A 22,922-nucleotide genomic window follows, 5' to 3' on the forward strand; every position below is an offset into this window, starting at 1 on the left:
TCCTTCCTTCTTTCCTTTCTTCCTTCTTTCCTTTCTTTCTTCCTTCCTTCCAACATTGAAATGTAATTAAGATTCTTTGGATTTCTGCTTGGCAGTCTGTTTCTAGCAGTCTCTGATCATGAAGCTTGGCTTCCTGCTTTTTACTCTGCCTTTAAAAAAAACTTTCTACTTTGTTTAATTAGATTTAAAATCTACTGGGTAGGATTTTTTTACTGTGATTGTACTTGAAATGTTGAATGATGACATTGGAATGTTTTCTAAACTCTATTTACATTCTCTCTCCTATCAGAGTGCCACCAGTTACAGATCTATTCTGTTGTTTCTTGACAATGTTTTAGAAGATATTATAATGACTAATTTTTTTTAATAGAGTAATAGCTCTTCCATCATCATGCTGTTAGGCAGGCAATAAGTATACTTAGCTCTTAGTTTTAGGAATTTAAGCTGAAGGCCAGATGGCAAAGTTTTCATCGAATCAAAGCATAGCTTTATTTCAAAGGAAAAACATGAACCAATGAGTTGACTTAAGTTCAGGAGTTGTTTGGGATTTTCTCTGAACATTTGTTTGACAGAGACAGTTTCTCACGAATTAAAAGATAAATAAAAGACATCAAGGAATGTTGAATGAAAGAGTTGTATTGTTGTGAAGGGACTGATTTTGCCTTGTCTTTGAAGCAAGGTGAAACCTACAGCCCATAAAAGAAGATGTCACCATGACATTGCCTTTTTAGAATATTGACATTAAGAGCTCCTTAAGGGCATTTATTCAGCAGGCATTTACCAACCACCTGTCATATGCTACTTTTCAACAAAAATGTGTAAGGTAAAAGGTACTAATGGAGACCTTTGCATTCTTTGTAATGAAGGAAACATCAGTATAATAGCACAATCTACTAAGAAAACAACAACAACAAAAAGTATGTTTTCATCTCTACAGCCTCTGGAAAGGGAAAGCAACATTGAGGAGGGAAGGATTGAGAAGAGATTGTGTCAGGTCACTCTGGTTGGGTGGCATGGAGACAAATGTCTGGAGGGTGGAGGAGGAAGCAGGGAGATGTAGGAGACATACCCTAAGGCTTTGGCATTCCCATTATATAGCAGAGACCAGTGCTCACATGCTTGTAGAAGAAGCTGGACCTCCAAAAGGAATGGCTGTATGGGGCATCCAGGAAAGCTGGACCCTAGGGACCATGGCCCTGTACATGGCTTGGCACAGACACAATGGCACGTTCTGCCTAGCAGTCACTTAAGGACTTAGGGGCCATGAGCCTCTGGCAGTTCTCTGAGGAATGAAAGCTAGAGGTCCTTCCTTTGTTCTTCCAGGTTCCATGTAAGCCCCTTGGATCCTTGTACCATCCTAAGGAGGGAGAGACTCCTGCAAAATGTGCCTGAGAGATCTTTCTCATCAGCTTTTTGAGTGGGGAAGTATGAATTTATTTTATTTAAGAAAATAATGTGGCTTTTCTTATACCCTGGTGTAACAGCATTGAATCCACACACTGTACACCTTCAAGCAGGGCTATTCTGAGCTCAATTTGAGGGTCTAGGTGTCACGTTTTACTCTGAGTCTTCATGTTCTATACCTTTCCTGAGTCTCCGTCTTCCCCTAAAAGGCACTCATTCTATGTTTCATTTCTCAAGTCTAAGTATAATAAAAGCTAATGATAACATAAAGCTAAACAGTCTGTAATTACATTCGGAACTAAGTATTCAACTGAACACAAAATCTTAAGGGTGAAGGAGTTTTAAACTTGTTTTGACTACAAAAGCCCATTTTTAAAGAAAATTTTCCATGGACTCAAATGTATAAAGCAGCCAACAGTAGAGCTCTTTGGTTGAAATGGAGTAGGAAACTGAATATACCCCTTTAATCCATGATGTGGCCCCAAAGCCCCTTTCCTTGTTAACCTTTAGTTCTTCTAAAACTTACCATTTTAACCCAAAGTATGGGTAGTGTGGGTGTCAGGGGTGGAATGTTAGACACATCATCACAGGCCAGTGGGGAAGATTATTTTCCGTAGGAGGGCCATTCGTTGTCCTACTAAGAGCAGATGCCACTCATAAGCCAGATGTGTCTGCAGGCTTGAATGAGCATCCCACTATAACACAGAGGGATTTTATCCTGCGTCAGTAGTTTATTCTCCCAGCAATGAAAATAATAAGGTTGTAAATATTCATTGCCATTGAGAGCCAAGAAATAGGAGCAATCATTTAGTCATGCTCCATAGACAACTCCTATTTTCAGTCTTCATTTATTTATCCAACAGATATCTAACTTGCACCTGTAATGTGTCAGTTCTATTCTAGACTCAGGGTACAGCAGTAAGAAAACCTGATAAAATGCCTTTCTTTGAGGAAATTACATTCTAGAAGGGAGAGGGAGACAATCAGCAAACATAAATCTTCTGTGAATATAAATTATGTGAGCTATAATAAAACAGTTTTTTGTTTTTTAAAGAAGACTGCAATTCTGATGGTCTTGGGCATTGGCACTATTAGAAGTGGTTAGTGTAGTGCCTGCCCTACATTTAATAGATGTCTAAGAAAAGAGTGAGAAGGATTGCTTAGCTTGGAAGACAGATACTTCTTCTGAGGAAGCCACATTTAATGATGGGATTAGAGGGACAGAGAGACATAGATTGAGTTAATTTTTAGATTGTAAGTATATTCTTGATGTGGATGATACTCTGCTTTCAAAAGAAAGTTTGAAATTTCCCAAGCTCCTAGGTATTCAAGGATGGTCATTGCTGATTTGACCTGAGCCAACCTATAGTCAGAAGTTAGTACCGTCAGTCATATATTGCCTAACGATGGGTATACATTCTAAGAAGTGTGTTGGTAGGCGATTTCGTCATATGCGAACATCAGAGTGTACTTACACAAACCTAGATTTAGAACATACTACACGTCCAGGCTGTGCAGTCTAGCCTATGGCTCTTAGGCTGCAAACCTGTACAGTATGTTACTGTACTGAATACTCTAGGCAGTTGTAACATAATAAGCATTTGTGTATCTAAACATATTTGCACATAGAAAAGGTACAGTAAAAATTTGGTACTGTAATCCTATGGGGCCACTGTTGTATATGTAGTCCATTGTTAAGAAAAATGTTGTTAGATGGTACATGACTTGTACATCCAGCATCCACTCATGTCGCAGTACCTCCACAGCTACTTGATAAATAGACTCCCAGCTGCTATCCCTACTTCTTCCCTTGTACCCCTAGAGTCTATTTCCAACACAATAGGCAGAGCAATCCTTTAAGAATTTCAGTCAGATTATGCCACTCTTTACCAAAAACCATGCAATGACTCTTGTGTTAAAGTTACAAAGTCCTTACAAAGGCCTGCAGAGCCCTGTGTGTTTGGACCCTCCCTCCTGCTCAGCCTCATTCTTGTGCTTGGTCCCTGCTCATGCTGCTGTAGCCACACAGGTCTTTTTGCTGATCCTGACACCTGCCGGGCAGACTCTTGCCCAAGGAACTTTGCACTAGCTCTTCCTTGAATCTTCCTGAGACTCCCTTGCCTCTTTCAAGTTGTTGCTCACATGTCAGCTTGGAGTGAGGCCTGCCCTGGTACCCTAATTGATATTGGGTGCCAACATTAATAATATTATTACCCCACTCCTATACCCTATATCTGCCTTACCCTGCAGTACTCTCTTCTTCATAGCACTTATTAACATCTTGTGTGATATACAAGAATTTTAAAATTATGTTTATTGATATAGCTTATCATTCTAGAGTATAAGCTTCCCAAGGCAAGGGAGCTATTCTGTATTCAATAATACATAATACAGAATAGTATTAATTGTTCTATAATAATTAATTATTATAGAATATACGGAATAACAGTTATTCTGTAATAATACAGAATGCTAAAGAAATGAGTGCATAAATCAGAGGGCAACACAAGCCTTGCAGAGGGAGGAAGGCGTGTGTTATACCTCCAGTTCCTCAGGAAATAACTTAAAATATGTCATTAGATATTTCTGTTTTCCAAAGGGTCTTCTCTATACTATGCTTCTAATGGATACTCAGCTACCTTTTCAAATTTATCTCTCCCTCAGCACAGTGCCAGTGGCACCAGCTCCTCTTTCTCCTCGTGGGAATTCTCACTGTTCTTATTTTTTATTTTTATGTATTTATTTATTTATTTTGAGACAGAGTCTCCCTCTGTCATCTGGGCTGGAGCGCAGTGGCATGATCTTGGCTCACTGCAACCTCTGCCTCCGAAGTTCAAGTGATTGATTCTCCTGCCTCGCCTCCTGAGTAGCTGAGATAACAGGTACATGTCTCCATGCCCAGCTAATTTTTGTATTTTTATTAGAGATGGGGTTTCACCATATTGGCCAGGCTGGTCTCGAACCCCTGACCTCAAGCAATCTGCCCACCTCTGCCTCCCAAAGTGCTGGGATTACAGATATGTGGCACTGTACCCGGCCCTTCACTCCTTTTGTACTCAGAACTTCCAGACCCTCATCCATACCTACCGAAATATCTTAATTTCAGCCAAATGAAGGGCCTTCCACCTAATACGACTCACCTCCTCAGAAGGCAGGGTAAAATCCATGTTGGGTTGGTTGAACACACTCTTAGATTTTCTCTCTCCTCTCTCACCTCTTGTCTTTCACTCCAATCATTTTACCAATCTGTTGTGCCCAAAGATACAGTGCTCTCCACAAGAAGTATTCTTGTATCAGCAGCTGAAAGATTACACTCAGTCTTTTTCATCGAATGACATAACCTTGTAAAAGGTAAGGGCAATAGTGGTTTATAGTACTTGATTTCGAGCAGCATGGAGAACGCAGTGCTGACAGGCTCTCAGCACAGGCCCACGTGATGTGCAGAGCTGGGTCAGCTTTCTCCTCCGAGGGGGAGTTGAAGCTGAGCTTTTGACTTTCAGCAAGGGCTCAAAGACAGGGCAAGTAAGAGCAACATACAGTCAGTGGCAGGCTGGTGGGTAATTTTTGAAAAGGACTCTGAAAGTTAACAACCAGAATAATGACAGCATTTGCCAATAATATTGATACGCAGACAGAGAGAGCCTAGGAAGCTGGAAGCAGTTGCAGAAAATCTCAGGGTGATTTCAGGCTAGGGATTATTATTTTAGCAGTCCATTGTCAGAGACAAGAATACTGAAAAGAGCTGATCATCCTTTGGGTATGTATTCTTCAAGATCCGTGTCATTCTGAAGTCCAGGGGATCCATAATTGTCCCTATCATCTGGACATGTAAACTAGCTTTTTAGGCCATATAACTTTATGTACTGCTATTTTTGCAGCAGTATTAATTAACTGTCACATGTGTAGTGGAAGTCAGCTTTGGCAGTGGAGTATCTTTACTTGGTAAAATTATCTTCATCAGATGATGGTCAGTAGAGTATATGCTCTATTTGGAGATTTTGTTTGTTTGTTTTCTTCACTGCTATATTACCAGAGGCTAGAATAGTACTTTGCACATAGTAGACACTCAGTAAAAATATATTCAATCAATGAATGAATGTTCCAGTTATTAATCTGCCATTGATTTAAATTCCAACACACACCTCTTAGAATTATAGATGATGTTAGTGGAAATAGTTTCAAGATTGTATAGCATGACTTCTCAGAAAACTCAAAAGCCTGTTGGAAAATGACTGTTATAAGACAGTGATATTTATGGTAGAAAAATCTCTACAGAAACCTGATAAAAGCTCTCTCAGGATGTTCAAAAAAAGTAGAACTGACTTGGAATGTCATCTCATCTGGATCCAATTCACTGCAAGACAGACATTTGTCTTTTATTTAGAGAGAAAAATAAAGACAATGTTGAAGTTTTACTCAAATCTAGTGCCCTTAAACCGGCCGAGTATCAGCCAACTACACTATTGCACAAGCACCAGGAACAAGGAAGTGGTGTGGCATGGAGGATTGGGCCTGGATCCTAGCTTGGGATTTGGGGTGTTTTTCATCTTCCCCTAATTATATGGCTTTGGTCCATTTCAATGTCGACCTCATGACACTTCATTTCCTTCATTTGTAAACTACCAAACAAAATATGTTTGTAGTAGTTTATTAATTGAACATTTTATACAAGTGGAAATTCTGAATACAGGTTAAGAAGAAATGAAACAGATTATACAAAAATTATTCTAGTTTTATAAAAGTAATATTAACTACTAAAACTGTGAACTTTCAAAGAAAGAACAAGAATAAAGTAACCATTTATGATACCCTAAAACCAAAGACAGCCACACTTCCAGATAAGGAACCACACAAAAGAAGTCAGTTTCTGCTGAATCAGGCAAGACAGGGGATATCAATAATCAAAACAGTGCAAGCTGTGCTGGGTTTTAAATGGGATCCAGATTTGAGATGACCTTATGCAAGAAATGGCTTTACTGGGGTCAAATATGTAGGGCCTTAAAGATAAAATCTAGAGGTTAGGAGCTATTGAATGTTGAGCTTTCAGCTCCATTTCCTGAGGAATCATCGGAGCCATAGGTGGGGAATGCAATAATTCTTGTGAGGTGTTGCAGCTGCTAAAATGAAGACATATGGAATTTTTGCACTCTCTAGTATAATAGAGAAACACTCTCACAATAGGATAAACACGCCTTTCAAACTTTCTCTTAACCCTAGAGAGAGGATATTGTACAGACTGGATGGGTAAAATCTTAGTATTTTGGTTTTTCATTGTAGGTCTGGTTTTCTACGAATCGTTTAGGAGTCTGTATTTGTAGCTATAGGAGTGCACTCCTGTGCAGACGTCATACTAAACATGTTGGATATTTTGGCAGTTGAAATCCATAGATGTAATTTGTATTGATACTGAAATTATGGACTATAATGGAAAATTGGGCTTTTGTTGTTGATATTGTGAAAATGTTACATGAAGTAGCATCATAAGAAACTTACCAGATCAACTAATGCATAATGTTCAGTGAGTTAAAATGCTGATTTCCTTGATAGTATTGGGAAATAATTCATTAATTTTGTTTTTTTCTGCTTTATGGCAATATATTCTTCTATTAGGGATTTAGGTCACTTTTTCCATTGAATCAAGAACCTCTTGAGTGCCAGCCACTGGCTGGGTCCCAGGAACATGGGTTGAGAATATATTAATCGAGAACCTCCTGAGTGCCAACCATTCCGCTGGGTCCTAGGAACATGATGGGAACTATAACAGACATGGGCTTCACTGACTGGAACTTTCAGCCTGTACTTTTCTCTGTTTCTATTGCTGAGTTAAAATGTTCCATATTCCTGGATTTCCTGTAACTAGTCAACAAGGTTCATCTTATCAAGGAATACATACTGCAGGGAATGATGGCAGTGACCAGGCAACTCACCACACAGCCGACACACACACACACACACACACACACACACACACACACACGCACAAAAGCTTTGGTGGAAGGTGAGAGAGAGACAGAAGGAGATTTTTGAAGGTTCTACTTAACTTTTCTTATCTGAAACTGGAGCTCATAAAAAAGTTACTTTTTTCTCAGCTAAAAAGATAAAACATCATCATTGTAAGAACATTTGTAAAATACTGAATACAATACAGTAAAAGGTAAAGTTACTTTAATCCTAATACCAAAGATAATATACCTCTCCCCATGCCAAACTGTATTTTGTTTTCTAGGACCAGTTGGTGTTTTCTCATCTCAAGTAGCTTGAACTTTGTCCTAGGACATTAAGTATTTTCTAAAATATAGTTCAATGGCTGTAATAGTATTCCTCATTATGGTGATGTCAAAATTTATTTAACTAGCCCCTTAATATTGCATAGTGGTTATTTCATAGTTTCCTCATTTTAAACAATGATGGTTTGAATATCATTAAACATAAAACACATATTCATAATAATTTCCTTTTTATGAAGTCTGAGATGATTGCTGAGTTAAAGATTATGCACACTTAAAAGGCATTTGGTGCACATTATCAAATATTTTTTATCTTAACATCCACTTGATTGAGCTGAGTTATCCTTTTATTAATGGTCTTCCTGAAAATTTTCTATCTTTTGTCTTAAATTTATTGTCTACTGTAATTTTGAAGCAGTGGAGTATTTATTGCATTTTGAAAAGAAAAAGAGCACCAAAATATTAAAAGCACAAATATAAAAATGTAACTGTGTTAAGGAAAAAGAAATGAAAACATTATTAGCGAATGCCATTTCCTATCGCTTATGCCAAAATAGAAGCTGACATTTTAACTGGCATTTTCGTTAAGGTAAGTAAATACGTTTCAAATACAGGGCACCAGGTCTCTATGCTATGTTCAAACACACATCCATTTACTGACTCTGTTTTTACTGGAACTCTCTCTGTGACACATAGAGTAGCTTTTAAGAGAGGTAGAGTTTTTAAATGTTGGTTCAATTAGTAGCACTTTACTTTGACATGATTTTCAATTATTTAGAAAAATACACCCATTGGGTATTCTCCCCACATAAATTGTGCAATTGATGAAGCTACCCTCTTACTCTCTGAACATGGATGCCTCACTCTGCAAGCCCACCAGTGAACTATCTCCTGCTTTCCTCATACAAGCAAGCACTCTTTGTATGATTTCCAGGTAATTTTCCAGTTAATGTGCTAGGATGCCAAAGAAAAATTGGTGACAGTAAAACTGAGGGAATTTGGAAACAAATCTGTTGAACAGCAAAAGAAGATTAAGAAGATTTTCTATGTATTTATCTTTTGTAATCTTAAGATTAAAAAAAAAATCTTATTCTGACATTATTTCCTGCCCTTTTTTTTAGTGCTCTGTGGAGGGGGTGAGAGCTTTCTGTGTGCCAGTGGAATCTGCATCCCCAGGAAACTGCAATGTAATGGCTACAACGACTGTGACGACTGGAGTGACGAGGCTCATTGCAGTATGTGACAAGCTATTTGGGGTTTGTCTGAGTGGACAGGGATTCTCAAATCCTGACAATCATCGGCATTTGCGTAGACTGCTTTTGGTTTGCCTTTCTAAAGTGAGCAAACATGTTTATCTTCCCCCAGAATGACAGCAGCATGTTTGCACACCTTTCAAAGGCATGCTGCTGTCATTGAGAACTCACCAGGTAGACGCTGCATTGGAACAGATGAGGGATTGCAGCATTTTTGCACAAAGTGGTTTAAATTGGGAGAAGGCTTTGGTTTATTTTGTTTGCGTGAGAATTTTCATTTTTGTTTATGAGTATGAAGGTCAATTTTTTTAAAAAAAGGATATTTTTATAGCAATGTTTTCACCCTAATGATTCTTAACTTTCATGACACAGTAAATACAAAGCCTCTTTTTTTTTTTTTTTTTTTAATGCTTCTTCCAAACCTGGAGATAGTCAATGGCACTAACTGTTTAAAATCCACTAATCAGTAGATTCCGCCTTATGTGTCCTCAATTTATTCCTCATTGATTGGTCATTTTGACTTAATTGGCCAGCAGTTTGTCCAATATAGATTCAGATTTCAAGTTGTTTTGCACTTACAAACTGGAAAGAAGGGGAAACCCATCCTGAAGAAGTACATTGTAGTAAACAAAGCTGGTGTCCTATTTGTTCACCCCTAGTAAGTTAAAAAAAGAAAATAATTACACTGTGTAATCAGCATTCAAAACAGAACTATATGCAATTAGAACACTATATGCAAGTGTTCTAATTGTTCTTTAAGGGTTATATAAACAGCCACAGTTCGTATGGCAAGAGCTGTGTTTCACTCCTCATGGGAATTGCCAAGGTGTTGTAAGTGCTTGAGAATACTGATCTTAATTGAAAAATTCTTTTGGTCTGTTTGCCAAATGGACCAACTCATCTTTCCTCTGATGGGCTAGGATGGATGCTCCTTTGTCCTGCTGAATGGCAGAACTACTGAATGGCAGTTTATCGTGGTAACATTTCAGGTCAGTGTTTCCCAAACTGGTGTTCCATATAGTATCTGAGTCTGGAATAATGCTTGAAAAAAAAATAACTTTGGGAAATACTCTCTATCAGATCTACTTCTTAGAGGGTTAGAATACACATTTGTATAGTAGAGGTTCTGAGAAATCCTGCAGTTTAAAAAAAAGATGTTTGCTTAACTTTGTATTTCATCAGAATTATTCTCTCATGTGAATCCTTACCTTTATTTGTTCATTTATTCATGCATTTTTTATTCTGCCTAATATCCAGTATCCCATGGAACTTTAGTTATGCCACATATATTTCAGGAAACGTTCTTTTCAGTAAGACATTTGTGTTTTACAACTTGGAATTTTCTTTTCAAAACAACGCATGGCACACAATTTTACATAAAAAACATTTTTATAGGCTGTATATTTACACTGGGAAGTGTTGCTGTGGGCTTAGCAGAAGATACTGTGCAAAGCCGCCAAAATAGGGATCTTTAAATAATTCAACATAATTATATCCAATTTATGGGAATTTGGTAGAATCTCTAGCTATTCTCCCATTGTGGCCCATGTTATGGCATTGTTCTAATTCTGCATGTGCCTGTATCTCCTGTGGTGGGCCGACTATGATTTTATCATATGTTCCTCAATTGTACTGAGCATTGCACTCCGAACCCTGTAAGTGATTTCTGCTGCATTTGTTAAAATGAAATTTGAAGGGGTCAATTTTCCTAGTCAACAATGTGTTACTGTTCTGCAAGGCATTTACCAATGTCCAAGGGGCTGAAGTATTTATTAAGGAAAATAGATATGGCCCTTTCCCATGAACATACCACAAAAATGATCTGTTTGGTCCATTGAGGAAATACATCCCTTCAGAAAACTTCTGTATGAAAACACGGACATCGAAGGCTTCGTATGCAATTGTTTTTGACCTTACAAGGACATCTGCTTTTGAGCTTTAACGTTAAGTGCTTGTGGTGTTTCAGCATGAGTGTTTATGGAGGGTGCCATACTCCTGTTGCCACTGCCCTGTGGTGAAGGAATAGTATAAGTCTGAATTAGGCCTTGGATGTGAAACAGAGTGTGAATGCAACCCACAGATACTCACGAGAGGAGAAGGAAGTTTTGCTGTGCGTTCTCAATGAGGAGCAGAAGAAAATGACTACTTCCTAGGGTCCTCGCAGGTAGGCAAGAAGGAGGACTGCCAGAGGAGATTATGCTTCTATGGATTAGGTGCAAAAATGATCTCTAGCTAAGCACTTGCCTGCTTTTATAAAACATGGGTCATATTAGGTGGCCTGTGTAGTTCATTGAGTTGTTAATTTCCTTTTTAGTCAGGTTCAAAGGAAGGGAGAGAAGAAACTTATTATTTGTGAGTTACCTAATAAACTATGCTAGAAGCATTTACCTACATGCTTCGATTTAATTATCAGCAGAGGAAGTGTTATCTACCCCCTTTGTACAGGTGCAGAGACAGAGCTTAGGGCAATGAATAAATTTGCCCATGGTTCGCTAAATTTGAACCCAGTCTTAAATGGTTCAAAATCTAGTGCTTTTTCTCTCCCCTGGTCTGCCTTTGACTTGTTCTTGTCCATAAAAAAGTTTTTTTTTAATGAGTTTTTTTAATGAGATTATACTCTGATCATTTATATTGCAGGAAAATGTTTTAACTGATTTTGATGTATTACAGCTTTCAGAGGTAATCATTTATTAAAGAGCACTCCAGGTATCTGTGACTACTTACTGACTTTCTCCCCTAACTGGTTTTGTCTTGTCAATCTCTTCTTAAGTATTTGTTGAATGAAAAGATTTCCAAACACTGAAACAATTTTAATAGTGTAGTAGAAAAGTTTTCAAAAATCAGGAAAATTTTAGAAAGGTCTATCTCTGTGGCTTTAGGCAGGCCATTTCTGTAAACCTGGCTTTTGGTATCATCGTGGATGGCTGCATGCTGGTCTCCCCAGGAAGCCCCACCTGCAGAGATTTTGATTCAGTTTGTCTGCAGTGGGGACCAGGCAGCAGTACTTTTGTAACGCTCTCCAGGTAATTCTAACAGACGGCCAGACTTGGAAGCACTGGGCCAGAAGGTGCTTGGTGTCTCTTTTGTTGTTAAGATTCTGTAATCTTTTGAGTCTATAACCAGCTCCTAGAATAGTGCCTGGGACATAGCAAGTTCTTAGTAGATGACTACTTCTTAATTTTAAGTTGGAAACTCAAGGAAAACGTTGTCACAGTGAAATAGCTGCCACAAAGTTCACACACTTTATGACACGTAAAAACGACCATCAAATATTTTTGAAAATCATTTTCTGTGAATTTTGCGTAAAATTGGTTGGCTTATTTTTGAGGATGGTGGTTATCTAATTATACACTGAGTATAATACGGTGTAGTAATGACTACTGTAAATTCTTGAGTCAGGCTGCTTAGGTTTCGAGCTTACCATTTCCTGCCTCTGATAACTTAGGCAAGTTACTCAACCTCTCTGTGCCTCAGTTTCTTCTGTAGTCCAGTGGAAACAATAAATAGTGAATATCTCTCAAATTGTTCAGAATAACGATTCACTGAATATAAAGCATATAGACCAATGTCTTGCATGCAGTAAGTCTCAAAGAGCACTAGGATTTGTGGTCATGACTGTTGTTGTCACTGTTGTTATCTTATTGTTCCTCCACTCCCACCCAGCACCTCTTGTTACTAGGTGCAGAGAATGACCACTGGAAGTCATGGGGACTGCTGATGATGTCAGCTGATACATGTAAGGGAGACAGAAACACTAAAATATGCACAACAATTTTAAAAGCAGCACCACGTGAAGCTATTTTAGAATGCAGGCAGCATAAACAGCACAACATAAAAACTGATATTCCAAATGATGTTTGAATCATCAAAATGGCTGTATCTATAATAATCTTTCTACTAAGATGTAGCTGCAAGTAAATGCTAGAAATAGTTTCATCAAAATTATAAAAACAGTCTCACTCTATGCTAATGGAAGAAGTATTAAATGTTTGGAAATTTTACTTTTTGTATAGTGGCAATCTGATTATACTGAATCAATCAAACTATTGAATATTCTTTAATTCCTCCTATGTGTGAATCATGTTTTAGCTACCTAGTAAATAGAAAGATACTGTTAAGACATGGTTTCTTTCTTTATGAGGCTTTTAGTCTAATCAGGGAACTAACATATACACATAGAAACTATTAAATATGCTTTAAAAAAATTTTTTTTTGAGATGGCGTCTCACTCTGTTGCCCAGGCTGGGGTGCAGAGGTGTGATTTCGGTGCTCTGCAGCCTCCACTACTCAAGCTCAAACAATTCTCCAGCCTCAGCCTTCTGAGTAACTGGAACTACAGGCGTGAGCCACCACGCCAGGCCTCATTTTTGTATTTTTCGTAGAAACAAGGTTTTGCCATGTTGCCCAGGCTGGTTGCAAACTCCTGAGCTCAAAGTGATTGGCCCACCTTGGCCTCCCAAAGTGCTAGGATTACTGGCATAAGCCACTGTGCCCAGCCTAAATATGGTATTTTAAAACAATATAACACAGGCAATATCACAAAGTCAAAAAAAATTGATGTAAACAAGCAAACAAAAAAAGGTTGCAGCAGGGAGTCCTTCTAGTAAAAAGAGTAGGATTACTAGAAGCTGGATTGCATAGAGAGCTGATGGAAAAGATGGGATTAAAGCGAGGCCTTGCACTCAGGTGATGTTTGTATATTGTGCAACATGATTTTCAACTCTCTAGGTGACATTTTACAATGCATGGAGACTTTTTTTTTTATTGTCACAACTGTGGGAGTGGAGGGAGGTGCTACTGGCATCTAGTGGGTAGATGCCAGAGATGCTGCTAAACAAACTGCACTGCACAGGGCAGCCCCCAACAACAAAGAATTACCCAGTCCAAAATGTCAATGATACTGCCATGGAGAAACCCTTTTCTAGAGCTGGAAGCCAATAGTAGAAAGAACTCAGAGAGTCAAGAAGCCTGGTTCTTCTCATGGTTCTGCTGTAAATGAGCTGAGCAACAGTGGACAGACCGTGTAACTCCTCTGGTCATTTCAGAATGAGAGGGTTGGATGAAATAACCTCTGGTCCTTTCCATATTTAATCTTCTGTGGGTGGAAACTGAGCATCCATACTTGCATCTTGAGTTGAGGCAACACATTCATGTTTATAGTCATAGAGACCATACAGTTGAAAGAAGCCCTTGAGAAAAAGGCTTTCTGTGTGTTAGTTTTCTGCTTTAATTTAATGATAATTTTGAGAGACAAGAATTAATAGTGTGCCATATAAGACGTCAAACTGAAGTCAATATTAACATGCATGAATTTCAGAAGAAACATTTTGTATCAAGCTCTCCTTAAGAAAAAAAAAAGCTGTATCTAGAAAAACATCTACCTTAGGTCATGCAAAATTATGCTTGTTATTGAGCAAGAAAATCACAGCAAGCACTTTTGCAAATTTTGATTTGCTGGCCCCAAATTGTGCTGACAACACCTCTTTCCAGGTCAAATAAACATTTATTTCAATAAAAGGAGACACTGTGATCTTTGCTATTTGCTATGTATTTCTGGCTTTGCAGTGCCTCTGGTTAAGGTTTTGCATGTTTACTAATCACACAGACCTTAGGGAAGTAACAGATTACAGATTGTTTTCCAAATGCAGCTCATTTTGTATCTCACTTCTAAAAATGGTTTCTAACCAAGCAAGTTATAACAGCAGAAAGTTGAATCCGCACCAGGGAGAACAATGAGGATTTTTAAAAATGCCTAAGTCCTCTCCATTTATGAAGTAATTTAATAAATAAGGAGGACATCAAGTTTTTTTTTTTTTTTTTTCTTTTTTGTTGAGATCGTGAGTCTCTGCTCTGTCCGCCCGGAGCTGGAGTGCAGTGGGCCGGATCTTCAGCATCATTGCCGAAGCTCCACCTCGCCGGTTCACACCCATTCTCCTCCTTCAGCCCTCTCGATGTAGCTGGGACGGACAGGGCGCCGTCACCTCGCCCTCCGCTAAGTTTTTGTAGTTTTTAGAGAGACGGGGTTCACGTGTTAGCCAGGAATAGTCCTCGTCTCCTGACTTCGTGATCCGCCCCCGTTCTCGGCTCTCCCAAGAGTGTCTGGATACATGCTTGAGCCACCGCGCCCGGCCAAGGACATCAATTTTTAAAATATCTCCAATGCAGTGATTTAGTATGAATTACCAGGGGTCCTAGAATGGGTCTCATAGAAGACAAAGAAACTTTTGGAAATTTTTGATGTGTTCTTAGGTTAATCAGATTCTGAAAGGGGTATTTCATTCCCCAGTAGTCCTACCATCAGAAAAAGTGAGTGTACTGCTTACAAACAAATTAACTTGCAGGGTTTAAAATGTGCTGAAACACTGTTCCCCATCCTCTGGGCGAATGCATGCATGTACTTTGCACTGATGGTCAAGTTGAGAAGCCTTATTTCCCTGGCTATTGCTGATTCTAGCATGTTGAGTCAAAACTTCCCACAAGGGTAATTTAGATTAAGACAAAAAAAAATAAAAAAGATCTTTTAGAATTTCACAAGGTAGCGTATATATCTTGATGCACAAATTCCCCAGATCTGTCCTGTGGGTAGGAGACCAATGTCATAACCTTTCCACTCAGCTGTCACATGTGTGGTAGCCTCATTCAGCAGCGGGGTGCAGGGTGGGGAAATTGCGCCCTCTGCTGAATGGGATAAAATACCATTGTCAAAGTGATAGCTAGGACTTCTTAGTTCTTATATTTTCCCTTATGGTGGCTGTCCCTATTTGAAAAATATTCAGGCTGGGGAAGTGAAAATAAAAGTACTTACAAAGTTCTGTATGCGTATAAGTGTGGACTTATATGTATATATGCGTGTGTGTGTCTGTGCACATACACACCTTCCAAATGAAGACACTGAACAGGTGATTTCTAAGGCCCATTCCATTCCTAAAATGGTGTGATTCTGAAAACTTTAAGAAGTTTTTTTTTTTAGAAGAGTGCCTTTTTGAAACAGAAATTTATGATTCATGTATATGTAAGTGTCATATTTTGGCATACCTAATGTTTTAACTGATCAATGCCAAAGGCTTTGGATAATGAATCGTCATCTAGTGTGAGATGTTTACAGTAAAGTGGTGGCTGCTACTGGTTGTATGAGATACAGGCTTCTGCTTGAGGAGAAACAATCAGCTGGAATTCAGGAGACTGAACCATTGACTACTTGATTTCTGGCCTTCATCAGCCAAGTAGACTGATCTTCAAATGTGCCCTATTTTTCTTTTGCCTCTTTACTTTGTTTTTGCTATTTCCTCTGCTTGAAGTATGCTAAACTTTTCATTACATCCACTCTGCTGAAATTCTGCCCATTTTCTGTATTCCTTCTCCAGCATTAAGCAAGCTGTTTTGTACTTAATTTACTTTAAATAGGGGAAATAAAAATATATTTAAGAAATCTAGTTTCTGTGAAATGCAGATTTCTTTACATATATTGATTTTAAACATTTTCACAGCTTTACTGAGGTATAATTTACATCCTATAAATTTCATCTATTGATTTTTGTAAACTTATGGAGTTATGCGACCAACCTCACAATACAGTTCTAGAATGTTTGCATCTCTCACAAAATTTCTCTCCCACACATTTGTAGTGGAATCAAGTCTAATCCCTCAGCTACTGTAACTACTTCTCAGACTTCTGTTTATATAATTTTGTTTTTTTCTGGGAATTCCATAAACGAGTCATATAATATGTAATTTTTGTATCTGATTTCTTTCACATAGCATAACTTTTTGGGGTTCATCCATACTGTCACATATATTGGTAGTTTCATCCTTTTAATCACTGAGTAGTATTTCACTGCATATTACATTTTGTTTGTCCATTCCAGTTAGAGAGTACTTGGATTTTTTTCCAGTTTTTGGCTTATGAATAATGCTGCTATGAACATCTATATATAAATCTTTGTGTGGATATATGTTTAATTTATCTTGGGTAGATTTCTAAGAGTGGAATTCACAAATTAATTGTATGGTAAGGTTGCAGTTATCTTCATTAGAAACTGCCAGTTTTCCAAGGTGGCATTATTATTTTTTATAGTCTCACCAGAGATCCATGAGATTCATTTTCTCAAAATCCTTGCCAATACTTGCTATTATCCATCTTTTCCACTGTAGCCATTTTAAGGGATGTGTAGTTATATCTTCTTGTAGTTTTAATTTGCCTTAGCTTATTTTTTTTCTTTTGTTTTGCCCTGCCCTCTCACCCCTCGCTGCCTTTGCTTAGTGACTAATAATGTTGAGCACCTTTTCATGTGTTTTTATGTCTTTCATGAAGACTTTCTATTCAAGTCTTTTGACCATTTGTAATTGAATTCTTTTTCATCTTGTTATTGAATGTAAGAGTTCTTCAGAGACTCCGGATATCCAAATTTCTTTATCATATATATATATATATAATTTGTAAATATTTTTCTAGTATTGTCCCAATACCATTTGTTGAAAAGAACATTCTCTTTCCATCGAATTGCCTTACACAAACTATTTCATTAAACTCTCCTCTTTCAAACCCTATTAAGTGGCTGATTTTGTCCCAGTTTCATAGATCAGTTCACAGACTCCTAGACTTGAACTAACAATAACACACTAAAAGTCCCTAGCTAGTAGATGGCAGAACCAGGATAGGAGTTCTGGTTTACTGAAGGACAAGACTGTTTTCTTATTAAAATCAAGAAACCATTTCCCCTGAACGTTGTTTATTGCCACTGTAGTCTTTGGACAGTACTTGCTTATTTGAGGATTACACTATGAAACACTCAATAGGCTTAAGCAGTAATGTTTATGTGAAAGGAAATAACAACTCTATAATCTAAATGACTTATTTTATTTGTTATGTTTATGCTTACTACTGACAAACCTAGACTTTCAACTCTAAAGAAAACATAAGAGTTACTAAAGTCTATTCTGCATGAACAGGAACTTCATTAGGAATGATGGTGAATTGAGAATGCCTTTTCTCATCTTTAACAATTAAGGATCATTCAGGTGACATAAAATGGAAGTCAGAGAAACACATCAGAAAGTGATAAAATCACTTGGCTTGGGAGCCACTTGTTTAAATGGCCTTGAACAGATTGTTGTATCTCTGTGTGCCACCTTCTCACCTATAAAACAATAGGTATGGGCCAGGTTACCATTAGGGTGTCCCTTCCATGACTGGCTTTTGTTAAATGTTGTACTACAATAGCATTCTATATGGCTCTGATGACACATTGGTGGCTTCTTTTATTTGCAGACTGCAGTGAGAATCTGTTTCATTGTCATACAGGCAAGTGCCTTAATTACAGCCTTGTGTGTGATGGATATGATGACTGTGGGGATTTGAGCGATGAGCAAAACTGTGGTAAGTAGCATTGTTTCCCCAAAGGTTTTAATTTAAAAATCACAGAAATTTATAACCAAAACTTATAGTTCATTATGTGTTAATATGATTAGCAGTTTAAATTACAAAATGATTGTTTTCTTGTGTTTTAGAAGGAAGAAGTTTGTTCAATCACTGTCCTCAGTAATGTCTTACCTGTAAATGTAATACATAAATAATCATATTAAGAAAATGTTTAAGAAGTGGGATGGGAAGACTGGTAAAGGTTGTTAATGCATTAACAGTTTTTTTCCTCCCCTCAAATGTGTTCTGTTTCTCCTCTGGTTAGAGCCAGTGGCTTATGTTAGATTTTGGCCTTTTGAGCAAACTTTGAGGGCAGATATATTATCTGTGCCTGATTCCCTTAGTACATGTGACTGAAGTCCCCTCCTCTATTTAATCCCCAAATAGTACAAGGACCACCTGTGCAGCAGCTACCCAGGGTTAGGATGATACATTTGTTTTGTGTACACATGCTGATCTTATCTTTTAAAGAATAAACTCAGTTTTTAAAGAGTCATGTTCAATTCTGAATGCCATCTCATGAATTAAAATCAGCAAAATTCCTCTTGCTCATTTACCGTTTTGGCTTTGTGACTAGGTTCAGAATTTTTAGGTAGTATATTATTGAGTGACGTAGGAACTTTGCAACATGAACAAAAGGGCAAACAGGGATGAGGATACACCCTGGACAAATGATATGAGACAATGTCCAGCATTAGAAAACATCAAAATGAATGTTTGGAAAGGGTCAGGGATGTGGTCAGAGGAAGGCATTAGAATCATGACTGTTAGGAATAACCCGATGCTGGGAACCCTGGTGGTTTCTAGAGGCACCATCTCGCTGCCACTTGCTGTATCTGTAAAAATATTTTAAAACGTGTGTGTACAAACCATTCCTGTGTGACTAGATAGATGTGGATTATTGTTTTTTTCTGACAATATTTTATTTTTATTTTATTTTGACTAATAGTTGTACGTATTTATTGAATACAGCATGATATTTTAATACATGTATACAATATGCAATGATCAAATCAGGGTAATTAGCATATCCATCACCTCAAACATTTATCATTTCTTTGTATTAGGAACATTCAAAATCTTCTCATTTAGCTATTTGAAAATATGCAATAAATTATCATTAACTATAGTCACCATCCAGTGCTATAAAAACCTACAACCTGTTCCTCCTATCTAGCTGTAATTTTGTGTCAGTTAAGCAATCTCTCTCTTTTTGCGATGGAGTCTCGCTCCACCACTCAGGCTGGAGTGCAGTGGTGCTATCTCGGCTCACTGCAACCTCCGCCTCCTGGGTTCAAGTGATTCTCCTGCCTCAGCCTCCTGAGTAGCTGGGACTACATGTGCGTGCCACCACGCCTGGCTGATTTTTGTATTTTTAGTAGAGACTGGGTTTCATCATGTTGGTCAGGCTGGTCTCTAACTCCTGAGCTCGTGATTCGCCTGCCTTGGCCTCCCAAAGTGCTGGGATTACAGGCATGAGCCACCGCACCTGGCAACAATCTCTCTTTACCCCTCCTCCTCCATACCCTTATGGCCTCTAGTAACCACTGTTCTACTCTCTATTTCTATGAGATCAACTCTGCATATGAGTGAGGGCACGCGGTATTTCTGTTTCTATGCCTGACTTATTTCACTTAACATAATGTCTCCAGGCTCATCCATGTTGCTACAAATAACAAGATTTTATTCTTTTGCCATGGCTGAATAGTATTCCATTGTGTAGATGTACCATATTTTCTTCTCCACTCATTTTTTGATGGCACAAATTGATTCCATATCATGGTTATTGTGAGTAGTGCTGCAAAGAACATGGGGTTGCAGGTGTCTGTTTGATATACTGATTTCCTTTCCTTTGGATATACGCCCAGGAGTGGGATTGCTGGGTCATATGGAAGTTCTATTTGTAGTTTTCTCAAGAACCTCCATACTCTTTTCCATAATGACTGTACTAATTTACATTCAGATGTGGGATATATCCTGGGACTAACTAGTCTTGAGACAAAGGATGAGAGGAAATTGTAATTATATAGATCACAGAAATTACACTTGCAGGAGGCCTTAGAGATCATCAGATTCAACCCTTCCCTTTACCAGTGAGATAATTAGGAAAATGCAGGGGATTGAAAATGAGTGAGTGTCGTTTGGTAGTTGGATAGGTTAGTGGAGAGGGCCAGCGTGCAGGTAGCGTGTGAGAAAAAATGGTCTTAACAGGCAACATAATTCCTCTGAAAATAGCATGCTGTCGTGAAGTTTGTGTGTTCAGATGCCAGTTGTCTCCATCTAACAGCAATAATTATCACTTTCCTTCAGACCAGCTTCTGCCCTGGCTCCCTGTGCTCTTCTGGTTCCTGCCCAAACACCTCTTGTGCTTTTCTTCTTTTCTCAAACTTATGTCCTCCCTATACTTTCCTCTATTGATCCAAAATACCCTTTAAGATCCATGGTCACTCCAGAAGTCTGTCTATGACCATGGCACTGTGACTAGACTTATCATACTTTCTCATGGAATCTATTATTCATGAATCCACATACATCTTCTAAAACTCTGCTTATATTCAGGGTATACCACCTCTCATGGCAAAGCATCTTATGGATTCTGCTCTTTGTGAGAGGGAACTTACCACTTAGTTCTTTTTCACTAATATATAAAGTTGAAGTCCAGGCTAAAAAGAATCATGAATATAACATAAATATTTTGCATGGCTTACTTAGCATTTCCTTTGGATATAAGGCCAGGCATGCTGGCATGTCCTTGTAGTCCCAACTACATGGGAGGCTGGGATGGGAGGATCACCTGATCCTAGGAGGTCAAGGCTGCAGTGAGCTATGATCATACCACTGCATTCCAGCCTGGGAGACAGAGAGAGACCCTGTCTCAAAAAAAAGATAATCAATTAAAAACTTAAGCTTAGCATCAGGAGAGATGACAAGGAGATACCTGCCTTCCCAATTTACCAGACAGGTAAGTTATAATTCCTAGAAACGTGAGAGAGCTATTACATATACATGAAATCCACTAGCTGCATTGTGAAACACAAATCACAGTTCTGCTTTTTGAACCAGGGTAGAAATCATGAATTTTTCATAAGGAAAGAAAATGACAACTAAAGAAAACAAAAGCCAACAGCAATAAGATCAAACTATGGGTCCTGGGACAGCTAGAGTAGTGTTACTCATCTGAAAAGCAGACCCACCTTATCCCACGGTGATGGTGGTCAGTGGGGCATATGTGTGGGGAGGGCATGGAATTTTAATTGGGCCAGACCTATTGTAGAAATGTTATTGAAGGTATTGGAGCCATTGGAACAGACTCTCTTCAATGGGAACCGGGAGCCATACAATCCTGCCTGTTTGTCACGCTAGTTCTCTGCATTCTCGTGAGTTTTCATTTCTCCAGATTGCAATCCCACAACAGAGCATCGCTGCGGAGACGGGCGTTGCATTGCCATGGAGTGGGTGTGTGATGGTGACCACGACTGTGTGGATAAGTCCGACGAGGTCAACTGCTGTGAGTGCTCTGAGGACGTTTGTTTTGTTTATTTTTCCATTTCCGGTTCTTTAGGCTGTACTCAAGGTTGAGGACTGTACTTAAGACTCACTATATACACAGCATTCCAAGGGAAAGATTCTTATACTTTGGTTTTGCCTGTAAAGATCACCGAGTGGTGGGATGACAATAGCAATGGAGTGTATCTGACTTCCACACCTCTCCCCACAAAACTCCAAGCTTCATTTGGTTGATCTAACCAAGTGGGTGTCTGTTTTCTCTCTCATTGCTCCATATGTCTCTTTTATGCTTCTGTGACTTTGTCAAAGGTGATGCTCTGCCCACAGAATGGGGGACCTTTCTTCTGCACACAATATATGAGTAGTTAAGCTTCCCTGCAGGAGTGCCCTAACATGTTCTCAGGGGCCTTTTGTGGAAGAACATGGAAAGAATCACCAGAGAGAAGAGAGCCTTTAATGTTCATATGATGATACATGGAGAGAGCATAATAGGCCGGGCATGGTGGCTCACGCTTGTAGTCTCAGCACTTTGGGAGGCAGAGGTGGGTGAATCTCTGCCTTGGGAGGCTGAGGCAGGAGAATCGCTTGAACCAGGGAGGTGTAGATTATAGTGAGCCAAGATCAAGCCATTGCCCTCCAGCCTGGGTGACAGAGTGAAATTCCATCTTAAAAAAAAAAAAAAGAGAGAGAGAGAGAGAGAACGTAGTGATAATATAAATTTATAGACTGTTGTGTTTCTTAGTGAATGAAAATCTTCAGACAGTTGTTATACTTCCAACTAATAACAAGTATGGTTATTAACACTTTTACCCCCTAGAAAATATACTATACCCATTAGAGAATAATATACGTGATTGAATAGAAGCTGTCAGGTATTAAGAGAGAATGCAGTTGACCTGAAAGAATTAATGTGATATGTTCTTTTGCATGTTTGAATTAATTATACTTTTCATCTTTTTGTGTCTAGTAAAAGTTAAGAAAGTTGATTTTATATATAAGATTGAATATTTAATTGGCTTATAATTTGAGGCAAAAATAGAAATGTGGATTACATATTTTTTATTTTGACATAAGAAAAGTCATATAAAAAGTCACAATGTGTAGCTCTCCTCT

At 38.4% G+C, this 22,922-nt stretch overlaps 1 protein-coding gene across 2 annotated transcripts in view; it reads left to right on the forward strand.

Annotated features, from left to right (window-relative positions):
* The window catches only part of CORIN (corin, serine peptidase), a 227,637-nt gene that overhangs the window by 114,241 nt on the left and 90,474 nt on the right, over positions 1 to 22,922 (forward strand). Inside the window, exons 5-7 of one of the 2 annotated variants that reach the window (XM_017872647.1) lie at positions 8,753 to 8,866; positions 18,153 to 18,260; positions 21,700 to 21,810. In XM_017872647.1, the coding sequence (XP_017728136.1) occupies positions 8,753 to 8,866; positions 18,153 to 18,260; positions 21,700 to 21,810 (333 nt within the window). The remainder of the gene's footprint in view (positions 1 to 8,752; positions 8,867 to 18,152; positions 18,261 to 21,699; positions 21,811 to 22,922) is intronic. The other variant, XM_017872648.1, reaches the window with a different exon arrangement.

This window comes from Rhinopithecus bieti, unplaced genomic scaffold, assembly GCF_001698545.2.
Source record: "Rhinopithecus bieti isolate Rb0 unplaced genomic scaffold, ASM169854v2 scaffold_7167, whole genome shotgun sequence".
Lineage (NCBI taxonomy): Eukaryota > Metazoa > Chordata > Mammalia > Primates > Cercopithecidae > Rhinopithecus > Rhinopithecus bieti.